Genomic DNA, 18,818 nt, shown 5'->3' with positions numbered 1-18,818 from the left:
TGTTGGCGTGAACGTCACTTCCGCTGCTGTTTCCGGTTTTCATGAGCGGCCTCATTCAATAAAAATAAATGAAAAGCGAAACGGGTTATTGTTCAAGTCAACATTTCTACCTCTAAAAAGGTAACTTATGTTGCATTCAAATAGCGATTTCGAGATAGTTTCAGAGTGAGTTTTTGTTGTTGTGCAATCAGTAGAAGAAGACTTTTACATGTTATGTTATTGTTTGTGTTGCAGCTTTATTGTCCAGTTTTGTTGACAGAATCGATGCATAATGTCGCGTCTGGAGCGTCTTAGTAAAATCCAGGTCAAATAACTTGGAGCCGCCTCTTGGAGTTTTGCTATTAGCTGATAATGACATTTTAAACGCGTCCCTTACAAAAATATACCAAGCTAAACATATCTGTTTTAGTTATGAGCTTTTGGCTGTCGATTTATTGTCACATAAATAAATGCGATTATAATTTCCTTTATGGCTTTATAAACAAACGTTGCACAGGAGTATAATAACATGAATTATACATATTATATACAAATAATTGTTTAATAGTATTTATATTAAAATATTAACAGACGTTTACCATATTTATCTTTTCCCCCACCACTTTAGTCTTATTCCACTTGCCATTCACACTAATGTTTTTTAGAGTTAATTTGCCTCAGTTTTATTGTGCTTACAAAATCTGTTGTAAGTATGAAATTTTGGCTGAAACTATTCTTCCGTTCGTTTCATCCAGCCTTGTGTGATGCCTGTGTGTGACATCTGCTGTGAAGAGCTCCCGTCTGAAGCAGAGATGAGAACCCATCTCCTCCTGAGTCACATGGAGAATGTGATGGCCTGCCCGTTCTGCTCTTTGTCCGGGGTCTTGTACGATGAGCTGAGCTTCCACATCAGCACCGCACACATAGAAAAAGACTGCAAGGACATGAATGCAACAGTGGTTGACAGTGGACAGAACAAATCAAATGACTGGTTTGCTCAAAGTCTCAATACTTCAAGGACGTCCAATGTGAAAAATACGCACAAGGTATCTCAAGTCTCACCCCCGTCATCTGGCCACCCTTCACCCTTTCAGGTAAACGGGATGGGCATTCCGATTACAGGGACCTCCCTTTCTCAGGAAACCTCGACTAGCTTGAAGAGTTCACCACCTGCCGCAGCCACAGCGAACGGTGCAATAAAACTGGTCAGGACTACACAAACACCCAGCACTAACCCCAGAAGAGAGAGTGAAGATGGGCATCGGAAATCAAAGCAGAAGCGCTTGTCCTCACCTAATAAAGGTGCTCTTGACTTTACAACATAAAACTGATTTCACAGTAAGCCATTAGGCTAATACTTTTCCCTTTGTATGTTGCAGAAGGGCGATTTCCATGTCCAATGTGCAGTTTGGTCTGCAATGACTGCTTTATTCTGCAGGAGCATGTTGAGCTTCATTTACAGGACCAAGATGTGACTGAAGGTGTCTTAGTTTAAAACATCAAGAATATTTGCATGTTTACAAAGTAACAAATAGTTTTTTTACCCTCTTTTTATCACTAACGGTCTATGATTGATGTCTGATATGGTTTGCCCTCTTAAGGGGCCGATCCTGATGTTGGCACTTCAACAGAAGCATCTTCTACAAGCAATGGTAGATCAGGTGAGTTAGCAAGGATATGGCAGCTCTGCTCATTCAAAAAGTGAATGACCAAACTAAACTGTATAATTGGAATCTCCAGGTGTGATACGTTATGAGTGTCCAATGTGTTCTTTGAGCTGTCCCAGCAGCACCTCCCTGCAGGAGCATGTTGAGCTACACCTGGAATACGGCTCAGCGTCTGCAACAGGTATGTAGATATTATTAAGTACGCAAATGCATATGACATTTTTCATGGAATTGTTTGTAAGAGTTGCAACCTAAGTAGGTTGTCTTCACAAGTACAGTGCATCAAGAAAGACACTATTGGCACAGCAGAACTTCATTTGGTTTGGGTGTTTTAAGGATATTCATCTGGAGACCTGAATCTGGCTAGGAAGCTTCAGGAGGAAGAGGAGCAAAAGTGGAGGGAGCTAGAGAGCAGACGGGAAGCCGAGGACTTTAAGAAGCTCCAGGTAAGCTAAAGACATCTTCACTATTAGCATTCAAGGAAATGTGCACCCAACATATTAAAATTCTGTCATTTACTCACCTTCGTGTCAAATCCACCACAAAAAAAAAGCTTTATTTGATCTTCCTGTGATTTTTAGAAGCAGTTTGGGCTTGATAACAGTGGTGGTTATCGCAAGCAGATGGAGAGGAATATGGAGAGGGCTGTGTCTCGAGGTCAGATGGTTCCTGCAGAGTTCCACAGGAAAAGAGTGGAGATGCTTGAATCTCTGGCCTTGGGGGTGGATGATGGCAGAAGCAAAACATCAGGTCTGATAGAGCGGGACTGCATCATAGCTATATATCTTTTATATATCTTGTATATATAAAAGATATATAGCAGTTATATATCTTTATAAGTTCAAAGTCTTTATATGTTCAAAAGTTTGAATTCTCTTATGCTCATCAAAACTACAGTGAAAACCATAATATTGTGAAATATTTAAAACTATTATTATTATTTTTTTTAATAATTATACATGATTAATTTCTGAATTAATTTGTTTTTAGATGTTTTTTTTAATAAATAACAATCATTTATTATTGTTGTTATTATTCTTATTTTTAATTGTATAATTGTTTTATTTAAATTATACAGAAACCTGTAGAAAATGAAACTGCATAAAGCAACCAGATTTAGCTGGTTAACCTTTCTGTTTCAGGACTTATGGAAGCTCTGTATAGGTACTACCAGAGAGACGCCTCCGACTGTTCGCATGTGTGGCTCTGTGCTGAGACTGATCACTACTCCTCTTCGGAGGGGGACAAAGGTTGGGGATGTGGTTACCGAAACTTCCAGATGCTTCTTTCATCTTTGCTCAGGATGGAGCAGTATAACCTTTTACCTGGTACAACATCAGCAACATCATGTATTCTCTTAGCTCCTTGTTGAGTAGTACCTATCATAAAATGTTCCTTCAGTTTCAGTTCCCAGCATCCCGAGAGTGCAGGCCATGATCGAGGAGGCGTGGGCTCAAGGCGCAGATCCTCAGGGTGCTTCACACTTCAAACATCGGCTGCAGGGGACACGGGCTTGGATAGGAGCTACAGAAATCTATGCAGTTCTCACCTCCCTTAGTGTGAAGTATATATTGAAATCCCAAGTTTACATTCACACATACACTACCATTTAAAAGTTTGGGGTCACTAAGATTTTTGTTTTGGAAAAAAATTAATACTTTTATTTAACAAAGGTGCATTAAATGTATTAAAAATGACAGTAAAGACTTATACATTGCTACAAAAATTCTATTTCGAATAAATTGTTCTTTTGAACATTGTATTCATCAAATAATCCTGACAAAAAATGAATTGCTGTTTCCTCAAAAACATATTTCTTGAGCACCAAATCAGCATATTAGAATGATTTCTGAAGGAACATGTGACACTGAAGACTGGAGTAATGATGCTGAAAAATCTGATTTGACATTACAGGAATAAATGGCATTTTAAAATATATTAAAGTACAAAAGTTACTTTAAATTGTAGCAATATTTCATGAATGCAGCATTAGTGAGCACAGAAGACTTATTTCAAAAACATTACAAAATCTTACTGACCCTAAACTTTTGAACAGGACAGTACATTTACATCTTAAATTTCCTTAAAATTTTTAGAGCCCGAATTGTGGATTTTCACAAGCCCACTGGCCCAGGAGACACACACCTCAGAATGTTTGAGTGGGTAAAACAATATTTCTCACATTCTGCCAGTAGGAGTGCAAGACTGCCGCCCAAAGTAGTGCAGACAGCATTACCACCTTTATACCTCCAGCACCAAGGTATTTCAAGACTCGGGTTTCTCTTGTAAACTACAGCACTTGTCCCTCATGAAAGTCTAGATAGCATTGACCTCACAGGAAAAGAATCGCCGTTGTAAGATGACGTACATGTTGTTCTGTCTTTATGATCAGGCCACAGTCGCTCGATTGTAGGAGTGGAACAGAAAGTAAATGGCAACCTGTTTCTACTCCTCTTTGATCCGGAGTTTGCACCAGGGGAAATGAGGAGAGTGTTGTCACAGAATACAGTAGCTACTATGGTACGCCGTATGCGCAAATTGCCCAGTGGCCTGAAACACAGACAGTATCAAGTGGTCGCCGTAGAAGGGGTGCTAACACCTGAAGAGAAACAGGTAATTTAGACCTACAGCTTTAGGAATTCATTGCTTTAGTTATTTATTTGGGCATTATAACTGCTGAAATGAACTATTATTTATTTTTTTGATTAACTAACTCTTAATTTCAGTAATGTATTTCATCTAGATATTTTTGTATGTTCAGTCTACTGAATGGCGTGTTTTTTTTTTCAGAGCCGCATTCTCAATTCAAGAACACTATGTGCTGAGAAAATTCCTTGATGCAGTTGTGCACATCTGCTGCAGTTTTATTTTATCCCAGCTACTTTTATCTACTAGTCTCTTGAAACAGACTATGAAACACTGTATTTTTGTATAAATGTCAAACAATAATAAATAAAGTTTTATCTTACTAGCTGCACAATAAGTCAGTTATCGTCTCATCATGTGTGTGAATCTTCAGTTCTTCAGATTTTGATTCATTGAATGATTAGTTCATATTGCCTTTCAATTACAGTTTTATGCACGTGGTATCCATATATATATATATATATATATATATATATATGAAAGATAATGTTAAAACAGCTGTTTAACCCAAATGCAAAATAAAGTGCATTTCAAAACATTATAATATTGAAAGGTAAAGAACCTCTGAATTAGAGGTATTTCACAAAAATTTCATTTTACTCAGTTTTTCCTAAAAGTGTTTTTTTAATAAGCTTAATAGCCTTATATGAAGTAGGAAGAGACAGAGGAAAAAGAGGTAAATGATTTTACTGAAACTCAGGTTGCACTACCTGCCAGGCCACATTCCTGGAAAGCCTCAACTTAACATAAATCTTGTGTAAATGAAGCCATTCATATGAATAAGAGAACAAGTCAATGGTTTTTAATGGCAATAATTGTACAAATGAAAATGTTTGAAAGTTTTCATAAAATATTCTGCACCATAGATGGTAGTGACTGAAAAGTTTGTGTTTAGCGTGGATAAGCTGAAGTCCTGCTCCACAGGAGGATATTGGCATCTATACCATTCATATCAGGTTGAGAGTTAACACAATTCAGTCTTCATCGCTGCCCAAATCCAATGGGTTGAAATCAGGGTCGTCCTCATCCAAGTCCAAATCATCCATGTCTTGGAAGAGCGACTCATCCACTTCCACACTGCTCCCAACTACACGGAAAAAGCAGAGAAGAGCCATTTTGAACTACAATCGCAAAAAAGCAAATGGGATCCTATAAAACTTGTATTTAGAACAATAACAATTGACATTTCTTACCATCCTCTAAGAATTGGATATCTGATGTGTCAAGATTATGGTCTGTCTCAAAGAGCTGTTTTCCTGTAATAGAAAAAAGTAAATGAGCAGAACGTGACAACAGGTGGTAAATCAGAGGAGTAAATATCAGGTTAGTAATTCACCTGTGAGTTTTGCTTTTCCTGCCTGCTCCTCTTCTTTCTGCCTTTTACTCTTTAGTTCTGTCATTTCTTGGTCAAATTTTGCTTTCCATGATAAGAAGTTCTCAATTGTGACCACAGTGCCTTGGAATGCAAACTGTGAAAAACAAAACAGAAACAAAGATCAGTCAAGAAAAAAACATTTTCCATTTTAATATAAATAATATATATATTTTTTTAAATGATTAAGATTTATTATTATAAGAATTATTTTATGTTTTTGAAATTAGTCTCTCACAAAGGCTGCATTTATTAAATACAGTAAAAACAGTAATATTGTGAAATATTAGTACATTTTAAAATAACTATTTGAAATATATTTTAAAATGTAATAATTAATGTGATGGCACAGATGAATGTTCAGCAGCCGTTGCTACAGTCTTCAGTGTCACATGATCTTTCAGAAGTAATTCTAATATGCTGATTTAGTGATTAGTTATTATCAATTATAATTGAAGCTCAATAATTAATAATGTTATAGTGTAATAATGTTAGATTCTTTCTTTTTTTTATCAATGTTGAAAAAAAATTTGCTGCTCAAAATTTTTGTGGAAAATGAGATACATTTTTTTCAGGATTCTTGGATAAATAGACCATTTATTTGAAATAGAAATGATTACTTACCCCAAACTTATAAATGGTAGTACATCATGGTTACCACAAAAATATTAAGTAGCACAACTGTTTTCAACATTGAAACTCAGAAATGTTTCATGAGCAGCAAAACAAACAGCATATTATAATGATTTCTGAAGGATCATGTGACACTAAAGACAGGAGTAATGATGCTGAACATTCAGCTCTGTCATCACAGGAATTAATTACCTTTGAAAATATATTAAAATAGAAAGTTGTTTTAAATTGTAATAATAATAATTCACAATATTACTGTTTTTAACGTAATTATTCCACCTTAACTTTTAACCCCCAGTGTAACTACTAACAAATCTACCATTTGAGACAATAACATTCTTTAAATGATACAAAAGCAACATTGCCTCAGTTGGGATGGACTATTTCAACCCAAATGGTCGAACTTTTGTTGGTTCTTATGGGCCTCTACTGGCAGATGCTGTAATTACATCTGGCAATATTTTGCTTAATTGACAGCACAGTGCTTGTGTATTCTGGCTAAACAAATGTTATTGAAAGTAACATGTTAATCACAAATCTTTCATTATATAATAACAGTCTTATAAAATAATATTTATTACTTTTAAATATAAAAGCACTGTATGAATATAGATATTGCAAAGAAAAACAAATAACAGAATAACAGTCTGTTAAATTTCGTGTAACAGCTCAAAACAGTCAGTATCCTGAGGGTAATTATAAAATATGCTTTTGGATTTCATGATTAATGTTACACTACACTCAGAAGGTACACGCTCACAACAAACCTTCTCAGCTTCTTCGGCCTCCCTTTCTTTTCTTTCTTCTCTTTCTTTCTCCTCTTCTCTTCTGCTCTTAATCTGGTCTACTATTTCATTAAGTTTCTCCTGCACAGCTGTAACTAATGTGAATATCATGACCATTCCTAGGTTTTCTTCAGCCTGCAAAAGAAAGAGGTTATTAGAAAGGGCTACAGGACAGCAAAAGAAGCGTAAGCCATCATCAGTATGTCCGCTTTATCAATTGTTAATGTGTTTTTGCTGGGTATGATGTCAGGTGTGCAGACCTGTTGCTTCAAAAGCGTTAGAATGCCTTCAGCGTCTGAATCTTCCAGGTTCTCCTGTGAAAAGATCTCCCAGAGAGGGGGCTCATCTGGATATTTCTCCAAATATGTAAACTTCAGGGTCGCCTCCACCGCTGAAACAGACAAAAATCAGTGCTGGTGGTGTTTTGAGCTAAACTTTAATGATGGTAAAAAAGATACAGTAACATTACGTGCACTGACATTGTTCTACTTTTGATGAGATAATAAGGCACATGAACTTACTTTCATCATTTTCTCCCGCATCAGAAGTAACTGTGATGGTGAAGCTTGTGGGCTTCTCGGAAAGCACTGTATGAATATAGATATTGCAAAGAAAAACAAACAATCTAATGAAACCTTCAGAGATCACCGCTTCCATGTTCAGCAAGTAAACATAAATCTGATGTTTAACATAACAGTTAGCCAGTCAACTTCTGCCTGACATATCGTTGGCCATCGGTTATCGTTTGCATTGTTTCTTAACCTTTGACAGCTCAATCTACGGCTATAAAGAAAGATATCAAAGAGATGACTGAGTCGCTCGTATGATTAACTAACTTTGTTTCATGAAAAGCTAGGCAGCTAATGGAAAGCGTAACGAAGTTATGGACATAAAAAACATATACTTTGCGTTCTATCTTACCTGTAAATGAGTCTGGATAAATGGACTCTATTGCTTCTAGTTCATTCCTCTGCTCCTCGCCGTAGTCTGTCATTTTATGTCACAAATGTCCATAGATTAGAGCTTGCATGGAAGAAACGTGTGCTAAGGCCCGTCCAGCATCGATGTCATCTGGGATCATCAATGATGTCTGAGCTTGTGTCTGGGTGGCGTGAGTAACACCCCACTTTTACTCGTTCTGCTAAACATTAGTACAATTGTAGTAATTCGTGCTATCACACTATTGAATATGTTGCAATAGATTGTATATACAATAAACAATGGATAAAAGAAAAACAAATATAAAAAGGCTCGAATCTGGCATTGATTATTATAGCCTGACGGTCCAGCCGCTTTCCTAAAACTGCCTCTCTACTCCACTATCAAAGCAAGTTTATATTTATATAATAAATGTCAACTTATATCTGTAATTATATTAGATTTAATCAGTTTTAAATCATAACATCCAGGAATTAATTTATAATCGTTGTCTTTTATATTACTTCTTTATTTAAAGTGTAATTTTAGCTGAGCATGCTGCCCATTTCACAAACCCTTTTTTAATCCCTTTTATGAATTAAATAGACGCTGATGGAAGTGTAGGTCAGAGGCAATAATAATAATAATAAAAAAAAATTATATATATATATATATATATATATATATATATATATATATATATTATATATATTATTATTATTATTATTATTATTATTATGTTATTTATTTATTTTTATTAGACCATTTCAGACCATCTTAAATTCTAAGATACTAAGATTCTTACTTCAGCTTTTGTAATAGGCCTACTGGCACAGTCCGCTATTGCATCAGCTTGACCACCGCCATATATATAAACACAATATAAGAGTTCAACAGTATGCATCTAAACGCAAGAAAAACTTTTATTTTTTTTGTCTGTCTGGTAGACGTGCGTTTGTCACTGTAGTTCACATGAATATGAGCTGCATGTCATTTATAGTTCGGTTTACAAAATGATTCATTCATTTTTATGTTTTGGGCCAAACTCACAAGTGTAATTGATCTATATCAGGGGCCTATACCCAGGGCCGTCGCTAGTGGGGTGAAAGGTGGTGACAATTATACAACACAAAATCCAGCAGTTATACTATATAGGCCCCTGTTGTATAAATAATTATAATATTTATATTAGTTGCATGCCTGAGATTTAAATGAAAACCAGAAAAACATGCAATTTGGTTAAATATTTTTTTTCCCAAATATCTGCTTCTCTTACCTCCCTAAAAATGGTTTAGTCCGATCTAAAGTATTTATTAATTATTCAGTCAGTGACAAACATCAGATGGACCCAATACAATTGTAAGTCCCACCCCAGCTCGTGAACAGAACCAATCAGAGTTGAGGCGGCAGTGCCTGAAGTTAACGATGAACTTGGTGGAAGAGCAGGAGACTGACTGACTGAAAATTTCGGGGAAAAGAAAACATAAATCAAGGTACCAGAAACGCCATGAAAAGAAGGAGAGGGAGGCCAGGAGAGTTGTTGTATCCCAGTCGATCAATACGTTCTTAAAGACAGGTTGCATTGTTATTTCGCTGGGAATAAGAAAACTACCGTCGACTAAAGCCTGCCGGCCGGGTACTGTCACTTTTCTTTATCGCTGCGCACCACAATCGACCGAATGATTACATGGTCAAAATTCCTCTTTTTACACTAATGTACATGGAGTTAAAACATTTACACGAGTCACGACGCATTGCATTATGCACCTGACCTGCTGGCTGATGAAGTATTTATTATCAAGAAAACACGAATACAACACACTGCACTTGGATGAATACATTTATTAGCTTTATTTAATAATATATTACCAGTTCCATATTATCTTTATTAAAAAATAAGACAATAAATTATTTTATTTTTTAAATTTGACTGCATTTTTGCCCATTTCTAAATGTTTACTTTTTGATTTATGAATTATAACAGACTGATGGGGAAAAAAACAACATTATTTTGCTGTTACTTTTTTAAAATTGGTTTTATTATTATTCAACAATTTCTTGCTTTTTGTTAGTTTTTATTAGTTGTAATTTTTATATAAACATTTAACTTTTAAAATAAAGGTTTTACAACAACATCACCATCTTCTGTTATATTTGGGCCTCCATGCTCATCTATTTACAGTATATGATATTGGTGGAGGGGGCCCACATCAATATTTTTTCAGGGGCCCCCGAATCCTCTAGCTACGGCCCTGCCTATACCATGAAGCCGGTTTAGATGGCTAGACTGATATGTTTCAGTTTAGTTTGCGGCTTTTGCGCCAACCCTGTTTTAGGCACCAATGTGAAAGTGGTTTGGCTTTTAGCAGTTCCAAGAGGTTGCAAACCGAACTTGGACCAATCAGCTGTGAGCAAAGTGACATGTCTGATGCGATAAAGTCACTCCACCTGTTTCCACTCCAAATTAAAGATCACTACACAGCAAATGATTTTAAAGACAAAATCGCCCGGCTTTTAGTAGGCCTAATGCTTATAGAATAATAGAATAATTAGAATAATAATTGTGTATGATTTAGATATTATTTATGTAGCCTAATTATTGTACCCTTAATCGATCACACATTTACAATTTTATTTTATTAATTAGCCTATTATTACGCACAGTTTAATTGAATAAATATAAGATAGGCTAATATAAATACGCTTTAGAATCAATAGATAAAGTTATAAAATGACTACATGTGAGCTTAAATGTTACATTTTCTCTACCTTTATCAAATGTATAAACTAACTTCACAACTTTTACTTGCACTGATATAGCAAGACTTTTTATTTTAGTTGTCCTCTTTCATAGACTATTTTCTTCTTGCTGTGTACATTTGTTTAAATTCGTTATATTTTTCAATCTCGTAATTCTGTAGTGAATCGCGCTGCTTCTCTCACGAAAAATGAATCTCAGTTTCACTCTTTCTCAGCATGTGATTGGTTGTTCGCTACTGATGTCACTTCTAAACTCCTAAACTCAGGAGGATCAAAGCCTGAGTTGACAGAGAAAGTTGATGATCATCATCATGGTACCTACACAGCCTGGTTGGACTGGTTTGGTTTTGTCAACTCAAAACTAATCCTGTAACCCTGAGTTTGTTCAACTTACCATCACAGTACAGGCCCAGGTTTTGTTAGTAAAACTTTTTATTGTTAATTTCAAAGTCCTTTTTTTGCCATAGGCTATTTGAAAGTGAAGAGAGACAGGACAAGACTATGTTTTGTTACTTCTAATCAGTATTTTTAACTTTTAGCACACTTAAACTTGAATTAAACTGCCTTACAATGAATAACATTGTTATTATTATTATTATTATTGTTATGTTTTGACATATTGTTTTGCAGTCCACTGAACAACAACCTGAGTATGTGCTTCTCTTTCACAACAGGAAATAAACACCACAAACATGCCGGAAACCAGCATTTTACCATGTGTAATAATTTTGATATTGCTATGCTAACAGAAACTTGTTTTGATCAAAGGGTCCCTATTCAGATATGTGGGTCAAAATGACTGAAGAAATGTGTGTCTCAGACTCTAAATGTGGTTTTCCTGTTTGTCTAAACTTAAACCTGCAGAGGAAATAAGCAGTGTGGTTTACATGTTTACATGTTTTTTGTTGGATGGCAATGTGATAGCAAAGTACAATGTACAAAGCAAAGTACAAAGTACAATGTGATCATATTGTACATTTTAATCAGTATTGTTCAACTGGATAATTACATACCAATACTATATATACAAGAGGTTGTCATGCATTAAAGTGCATTGAACACACTGCTTTATAAGAGCATAAGAGAGCTCTTGATTCACAGAGGGCCTAAATGACAAATGGCCTTAGAATAAGTGTGTTTTTCCTTTCCTTGACTTTGAAAAACCTGAAATGCAACATTCAAACAATATGCAAATTGGATGTTGTTACTGAAAACACCACAGACACTCAAATCTGTCAAAAATATTTGCAGTCTGAATTGCGCCAGGACCACCTAAGTGGACAAAACAAAACATCCAGTTACTTTATTTTACATAAAGGTTATAGCTACCAAACCAAAATCTAATTCTGCTTAGATTCACAGTGTTTTTTTCGTCTTCAAGGTCATGTTCTTGGCTATTCAGTTACCAGTCCATGCAGCTTTGTGCTTCTAAGCCATCTCTATGCCATCTTCCCCCTCTAGAACAGGACGCTTCTCAGGGCTGAAGTCTCGATCTGTGCGCTCCACGTATCTCTGCAGTGTGCTGTAGTACTGTTCGCTTTTTTTAAAGGTGTATACAGTAGAGATTGCCTCCCAGGCCTTGTGATTTGGAAATTGAAATTGTTCAGGGCATTTGTTGTCAAAGAAACTCTTGAGGTTTCTCTCTGCTAGTTTGGTGGCATAGTCTTCCGCAAAAGTGTCAAACTTTTCCTTTTCCTTCTCCATGTAGATTCTCTGGAAATTTAATTGAAGGTAGCTTACTTGAGAGCGACAGTTCTTAAAGCAAGTCCCGATCAGCGCTGCTATTGCTGATATGATAATGATGGACCAGCCGAGCATCTGCGAACATAAATCAATCAGTTGAATGTTATAAAATATTTAAGCGTTTGTCATAATTATTACACAGCTCTCTGGTAAACTTGATATGAAATATTACTAAGTTGTGATAATTCTAAAATGTAAAGATGCGGTCACATTAGGCTACCCAAAATTTCCAGGCAAAAATATCAATTGTATTTGTCAATATTGTAGCAAAGCATAAAGCATGGTGCACACAGAAGTCACATACAAATCAGTTACAAACTGTGGTGAATCCACATGACCAACTTAAAATCTGCGGAAATATTTCGCTCCCACCTGAAATTCTCAATTTGTGGATTAGAAATGACAGCATTTCGCCAGTGAAAATTTGCAAACTGACAGTAATTGTGACCATATCTCTAAAGCTTTCCTTAAAGCCCCCCTGTGGTGAAAATCAAGCTTTTAATGTTGTCTATATCTATGTGGTGTTTTTAATATGCTTTTAAAGAAAACAATGTGCAAATTCATAAGTCAACACCATTACTGAGTATTTTCTCCTTAAAACTGCAGTGAACCAAAGACAGTCTCAAAATCGCAGTTTGAAATCGCTGCTGTTTCTGACATCACAAACTACCTTGTAACCAATCAGGGGTGCGTTTCCCGAAAGCATCGTTAGCCAACTATGGTCGCAAGTTCCCTCGTTACCAATAGAGTTCAATGGACATTGCGATGAACTTGCGCAAGTTGGCCAACGATGCTTTCGGGAAACGCACCCCAGGTCAATGTGTGATCATCAACGAGTGGATCTCTGAGCTGGGGCGAGTGAGTGGGGACGGGGCTAATTTGCATATACATAGAACCGCGTATACTAAATGAGGCAAGGGTGTGGAGTTACATTCAAGCTATTTTAAGGCAGGAATCATTTTTAAAGGAAAGGAAAAAAGGTTTAAATATGGGGAGTTTGTAGTGGAGTTTTAAGGGATAAAATAGGGGAACTTTAAGAAAAAATAGTCCACTACACTGAGCAAAACTAACAGCTTAGCCATAAGACGAACACTGCAATACACTGGCCTTTTGTGGAATGGAAAGGTTCCATAGATGTTAAAGGTTCTTCATGTAACCATAAATGCTAATAAAGAACCTTTATTTTTAAGAGTGTAACATAGTCCATGCTCACCTGTGACTGGGCTCGCAGCATCAACAGCAGTTCCATATTTTCATTTGTAGGCAACTGGGACTTGCCGCAGGGAACTCGGGGCAACTCTTCCCGGCATGTAGGTGTCTTGTTTTGGCAGAAAATTTTCACCACCATATTTTCATCCAGGCCACTGACAGCACACTCATAAAAAGTTCCATTTAACAGTGCTACAGTAAGCCACATAATAGGGGCAATGAAGGCTCCAGTTAGCACTTTTACAAACACTGACAAGCATCCCACAATGTTACCTCTGGGGCATAGTTTGGAAGGGTTGAGACAACACCCAGTATATAACCGCCAAAGACGTGCACTGACAAAGAGACCAATCGTCAGCAAGACGACTGCAGGGCCCAGCAGGAAAGCTAATCCATAGGAAAAATTCTGTCCTCGGTTGCACGGACACTGGAAAGACACCATGGAGAAGATTCTTTCGCTACCTATTGTCAAAATAGCCATGAAGCTGTAGCCAATAGTGCTCTTCTGATTCGTGAGGAACTTCAGGACAGTCTTAAAAGAATCCATAGCTGGTACAGACATAGCTGGTAAACACTCCAGATGAGTTGGTAAACTGAGAGATATGGATTCTGATATGGCGCTCCCTTTTCTGGCTCTATATGAATTTGTTTTCCACACCCTCCTTTCTCTTCTCCTTTTCTGTCTGGCATTCACCACAGCTCATCAAATCCCTCCCCTGTCCATCCTCCTCCCCTATCAGTAAAGGACCGTGACAAAAACCAGCTCATCAGGTTCTGGAGGAAGTCAAAAACGGCTACAGATGTGAATAGGCACATTTACCCATCATGCAACATCAGTCAAACAAACAAACCCCCAACGCTGCATTTTGGATTAGAGAGGTATAAAACTGATCTGTGGAACTGACAATGAGCTTATTATTATTGGAATTCTGGAATCTGGAGGATGGAATGTGGAAATCTAGAGGCAGGAAATTACCCGACATCTTTAAGACAGCAGATTAGTACGTGTTAGATCAAATGAAGAGCTGTATTGCAACATAATGCTTTACATTAGTAAAAAAGAGAAGCAAGTTGTTCTGGGTGTGAGGAGTCAGTTTCTGTTCTGCTCTTGTTGTGCCCCAGTGTAATGCACTGCACTTTTCACATGAAGTCTCTGCTTTAACGCTAACCGCAAATAGAGCTTAATGAATATTGATTATTTTTTAAAGTGTGCTTTTAGCAGTGTGATTGTCAAATTGTACATGATTACTTCCTGAAAAAAGCCTCAAAGTGCTGCCTGTTGAAATATGAGATCACTAATCATCATGTGCATGAAATAAGTTGAAATGACACCATAAATCTACTTTGTAGTCCCTTAAAAAAGGTCATGGCACAGCTGTTCAAATAAATATGTATGTTGTTCATTTTCTGACAAAAAACATCTTTGTTGAAAAAGATTAGAAAAATCGGAAAACTTTTATTTATTTATAAAATTATAAAAATACTTTTTATTTGCCTCACTGTAAAAAAAGGTTGCATTACATTTTTAAGTACAATCAACTTGGATGTTTAAGTCATTCTTAAGATTATAAAACATGTTACAGTGCATAAACAGTTTTTTTAATATTCATATGAAAAATGATATTGAAAGACAAAAAAATTAAACAATAACAAAATTCAAAAGAAACAAATGACTTAAAAGAACAATGAATTGACACTGTAAAAGGCACAGAAAATGAAGCGAGGCAAGTCATCTTTACGGCTGTATTTACCCAAAATAACATGGTAAGGCATGAGCTGTCAAATAAACAGCATGCACGTCTACAGGACCAGTTTGCCCTCGTCCACAAATGCAAGTGCTGCTGGGTTTGCGAATTCATTTTCAGACTTCATTGAAGCCCTTACTGCTGGATTCTCAAGGTCCTCACAAGTGCACACATATTTGTGCAGGATGCTGTAGTATTCGTCCATGCTCCGGAACTTGTAGAAGGAGGAGATCTTCTGCCAGGCCTGTCTGGGAGGACTCTTCATAGGAATGGGTTTGGTTAACTCAAAGAAACTTGTTATGTTTCTCTTAGCTAGTTTTTCAGCATGCTGAGCTGTATAGCTGTCCAAAAACTCGCTCTCCTTCTGAGTGTACATCCTCCAAAACCTCAGCTGCATGTAACTGATTGGAGAATAGCATCTGGCCATGCATGTGAGCAGAAAGGTGAACATCATGACAGTAGCTATCAGGATCCATCCAAGAACCTAGAAGTATAGTCCAGATATTAGCCCAGAGAGGTAGGTAACATCAGATGTGTTGAAGCACAGACACTAAAAATCATTTTAAGATTATCATAAAGGACCTTATGAACGCAAATGACAAGATAGTGAACTGCTAAAAATAACCCTTTAGGCTACCTAAAAATTGCACTATATCACTTTATTTTACAGTCCTGTTCCACATGTGCATATACATATTAGCAATTACAATAACTGGTTTATATACACCATAAACAAATATATGAGTAGTAAGTTATGATAACATATGTTTTTACATTGCATTAACTCATCAAAATAAGTTAAGTAATATTCAACTTTTTATATAAGTTATACAAGATTCAACTCATTTTTAAAAAAGTCAGATTAATGTAGGCTATTTTAAGTTAAAATGACTTAAACATTCAAGTTGTAACTAAAAATTTAAGGCAGACTTTTCTATTTTTATTTTATTTATTTATTTACAGTGAACCTATCTCTAAATCTAACCCTTAACCATGTAGTTAACAAAACAACAACAAACATATTTAGGCACCACTCATGAAAAATTGCTTTCAGAAGTCGAAACCTCTGAAAGTGAAAATTCGCAATCAAGCAATACTCAAGACAGAATTAATTTTTCTGAGTTTTATTTGATATCTAGGCTATTTTGACCTGATTTCATTTAAACGGATTTGATTTTCTTGGACAAATACTAAAATGATACCAAAATTCCTACCGCCTGCTCACCTGCGACTCCGCGCGTATAATGGACAGAACAGCCGCTCTCTCACTTTGTGGAATTGTGGTTCCATCACAAGGGAATTTCTCCAACTCCGTCGTACAGTGGGGATACTTTTCGTTGCAAAGGTGGCCTCTAAAGAGTGTAATGTTGGCGCCAGTCATTGAGCACTCGAAATACACCCCTTTGAGCAGAGCAACTGCGATCCAGCTGAGAGGTGCGACCATTGCAGTCATGGTGATTTGAAGAAAAACACACAAAAAGCCAAATGCGTAATTAAAACGACATAGTTTCGATTTCCTAAGGCACAGACCTGTGAACAGTTTCCATGTTTTATTGCTCAACATGTAACTAAGGATGAGCAGTGCAACTGCGGGTACGAGTAGGCAGACGTTCCCATAAATGAAATTCCAATCATTGCAAGGACACTTAAAAGCAAAGACCGAGAAGACGTGCTCGCCACCCGCAGTTATAAGAGCAATTAATCCGAATCCTAAATTGGTCTGCTGTTTTTGAGTGAAGCTAAGCAAAGGTTTTAACTTATCCATGCCTGCAGCTGACGGCCGTAAGCTCTTTGTTCATGAAAATGAAATGACACTCTTAGTTCCGTTATGAGACTGTTGAGTTTTTTTTAATGTGTCATGTCTGCTTTTCAGCTGTAGTGGGAGAATTACTTTATGAGAAATGGACAGGGTTCGAATTATGATTTCATCTTTGTGGGGGTCTCTTTAAAAAAAAAAAGAAAAAAAAAGTAGCCTGTGAGCAGGCGCGGTAGCTTAATAATGTAATATAAAAATTTGTAAATATAATACAAATTTAATAAAAAGCGTTGGTAACACAATTCAATTTAAATAGTACATTTGGTTTAATTTGTCGTTTAATGAGGTCTAATGTATGCTGTTAGTTTTTTGTCAGAATTTTCACGTGAGTGAAATAGATCCGACAGATTCGATCGTGTACTTAAGTGGTCCAGTGGTAGAACTTTTGCCAAACGCGTTAGACGTTCTGGGTTCGAATCCGCACTCATATCAGTTTTTTTTTTCCCCATCAAATCCGATTATGTTTATAAGTGGTTCTATATCAGGCAGAGACACGTTTGTGTGCATTTTGTTTTGTAATTTTACTGGAACGAATAGAGAGTCTGCACAACGGATTGAAGCGCGCCCGAGTGAAGACTGTGCGCGAGCCACAAACAAACACAGTATCCGCGCCAATGACCGCAGCGGCACTTTTATCACTTGATTTAAGCATAAGGATGTACCGTAGTGTGATGACGATCCGAGATCCCGCGAGATCCATGTGTTTGGCATCTTGTCCTATCTTTTAAGTCATGCTACAGTAGTCTGAAGGAAAAAGTGCTTTATTTGTAATTTAAAATAATGGTGCTGATGATTTTTAGAGACCCCCACAGGTGTATGATTTTACTGCTTTCATGGGAGCTCATCCTCTCTCTATGGGAGCTCAGCTCCCACTGGCTCCCACGTAATTCGAACCATGGAAATGGAAAAAATTATAATAAAACAACAACAACAGCAGCATAATTTAGACTATAGTGTTATTTTTACACACCATAGTAAACGGCAAAACATGTAATGCCTTTAGTGACGTGCTAAGGCAATCTGTATTCAAGCACAGCCTAAATCTAAACCAGTGGCTCTCCTCCAGGGGGCTACACCAAACTTCCAATGGGGCCTCAACATGACTTATTATTTAAGTTATTTCAATTGTAATTAATTTGTGATTTTTTGACCTGGAAAAGTCATGTAGCCTACATTAATAAAATCTTTAAACGACATCATGGGCATTTGTATAGGCTATACAGGATATAGACCTAGCCTTGGCCTATAGGATTGATTTATATATTTATAAATATATATTATGCCTTGCTCAAAAATATTCTACTCTCAATTTTTACGCAATTAAATATTTTTCCTTAATCATAAAAATGAAGGGGGGTTAGGCCACATACTAGGCCTACTATTTAATTAAAATATAGCCTAATAATTCCCTTTAAAATAATTATACAGATATATGTATTCATTAATTAAGTTCAACATATGCCTCACTCTGATTCAATAAGAAAATGACAGAATGTTTTTGGCTATGGTTTGTACTTCATATTCGGCGCCTCGTGGACACGCATG

General features: G+C 36.5%; 5 protein-coding genes across 5 annotated transcripts in view; 2 read left to right on the top strand and 3 right to left on the bottom strand.

The window, feature by feature from the left end:
* The first annotated feature begins 11 nt into the window (after window positions 1-11).
* zufsp (zinc finger containing ubiquitin peptidase 1) lies at window positions 12-4,644 on the top strand. The gene is made up of 12 exons (XM_084088130.1): window positions 12-120; window positions 735-1,281; window positions 1,359-1,460; window positions 1,581-1,640; window positions 1,720-1,827; window positions 1,983-2,092; window positions 2,228-2,396; window positions 2,789-2,974; window positions 3,048-3,210; window positions 3,743-3,906; window positions 4,039-4,259; window positions 4,437-4,644. Exons 2-12 carry the CDS (start codon window positions 744-746, stop codon window positions 4,482-4,484), a joined length of 1,869 nt encoding a protein of 622 aa, XP_083944256.1. The 5' UTR covers window positions 12-120; window positions 735-743; the 3' UTR covers window positions 4,485-4,644.
* Window positions 4,645-5,079: 435 nt separating this feature from the next.
* rwdd1 (RWD domain containing 1) lies at window positions 5,080-8,175 on the bottom strand. The gene is made up of 7 exons (XM_084089245.1): window positions 8,004-8,175; window positions 7,604-7,669; window positions 7,343-7,473; window positions 7,065-7,217; window positions 5,629-5,761; window positions 5,486-5,548; window positions 5,080-5,379 (listed from the first exon to the last, which is right to left on the bottom strand). The coding sequence occupies exons 1-7, from the start codon at window positions 8,074-8,076 to the stop codon at window positions 5,267-5,269; spliced, it is 732 nt and encodes a 243-aa protein (XP_083945371.1). The 5' UTR covers window positions 8,077-8,175; the 3' UTR covers window positions 5,080-5,266.
* Window positions 8,176-9,429: 1,254 nt separating this feature from the next.
* The window catches only part of klhl32 (kelch-like family member 32), a 30,685-nt gene continuing 21,296 nt past the window's right edge, over window positions 9,430-18,818 (top strand). The window contains exon 1 of the mRNA XM_084089461.1: window positions 9,430-9,493. The gene's annotated coding sequence lies outside the window, so the exon portion shown is untranslated. The remainder of the gene's footprint in view (window positions 9,494-18,818) is intronic.
* LOC311067539 (calcium homeostasis modulator protein 5-like) lies at window positions 9,470-14,584 on the bottom strand. Its single transcript, XM_084089464.1, has 2 exons — window positions 13,717-14,584; window positions 9,470-12,578 (listed from the first exon to the last, which is right to left on the bottom strand). The coding sequence occupies exons 1-2, from the start codon at window positions 14,272-14,274 to the stop codon at window positions 12,189-12,191; spliced, it is 948 nt and encodes a 315-aa protein (XP_083945590.1). The 5' UTR covers window positions 14,275-14,584; the 3' UTR covers window positions 9,470-12,188.
* Window positions 15,149-17,288, bottom strand: calhm6 (calcium homeostasis modulator family member 6). The gene is made up of 2 exons (XM_084088209.1): window positions 16,683-17,288; window positions 15,149-15,941 (listed from the first exon to the last, which is right to left on the bottom strand). The coding sequence occupies exons 1-2, from the start codon at window positions 17,220-17,222 to the stop codon at window positions 15,513-15,515; spliced, it is 969 nt and encodes a 322-aa protein (XP_083944335.1). The 5' UTR covers window positions 17,223-17,288; the 3' UTR covers window positions 15,149-15,512.

This window comes from Abramis brama, assembly GCF_963993115.1.
Source record: "Abramis brama genome assembly, chromosome: 17".
Lineage (NCBI taxonomy): Eukaryota > Metazoa > Chordata > Actinopteri > Cypriniformes > Leuciscidae > Abramis > Abramis brama.
This window is presented reverse-complemented; position numbering and strand designations above follow the sequence as displayed.

Excerpts from the sequence above, each read along its gene's own strand:
- zufsp (XM_084088130.1), top strand. The coding sequence starts at position 744 with ATGCCTGTGTGTGACATCTGCTGTGAAGAGCTCCCGTCTGAAGCAGAG. Across the intron at positions 2,975-3,047 it reads GCAGTATAACCTTTTACCTG|TTTCAGTTCCCAGCATCCCG; the intron begins GTACAACATCAG and ends ATGTTCCTTCAG. Across the intron at positions 4,260-4,436 it reads TAACACCTGAAGAGAAACAG|AGCCGCATTCTCAATTCAAG; the intron begins GTAATTTAGACC and ends TTTTTTTTTCAG.
- rwdd1 (XM_084089245.1), bottom strand. The coding sequence starts at position 8,076 with ATGACAGACTACGGCGAGGAGCAGAGGAATGAACTAGAAGCAATAGAG. Across the intron at positions 7,474-7,603 it reads TGCGGGAGAAAATGATGAAA|CGGTGGAGGCGACCCTGAAG; the intron begins GTAAGTTCATGT and ends TGTCTGTTTCAG. Across the intron at positions 5,549-5,628 it reads AGGAAAAGCAAAACTCACAG|GAAAACAGCTCTTTGAGACA; the intron begins GTGAATTACTAA and ends TTTCTATTACAG.
- LOC311067539 (XM_084089464.1), bottom strand. The coding sequence starts at position 14,274 with ATGTCTGTACCAGCTATGGATTCTTTTAAGACTGTCCTGAAGTTCCTC. Across the intron at positions 12,579-13,716 it reads TGCTGCGAGCCCAGTCACAG|ATGCTCGGCTGGTCCATCAT; the intron begins GTGAGCATGGAC and ends TTATGTTCGCAG.
- calhm6 (XM_084088209.1), bottom strand. The coding sequence starts at position 17,222 with ATGGATAAGTTAAAACCTTTGCTTAGCTTCACTCAAAAACAGCAGACC. Across the intron at positions 15,942-16,682 it reads TTATACGCGCGGAGTCGCAG|GTTCTTGGATGGATCCTGAT; the intron begins GTGAGCAGGCGG and ends CTATACTTCTAG.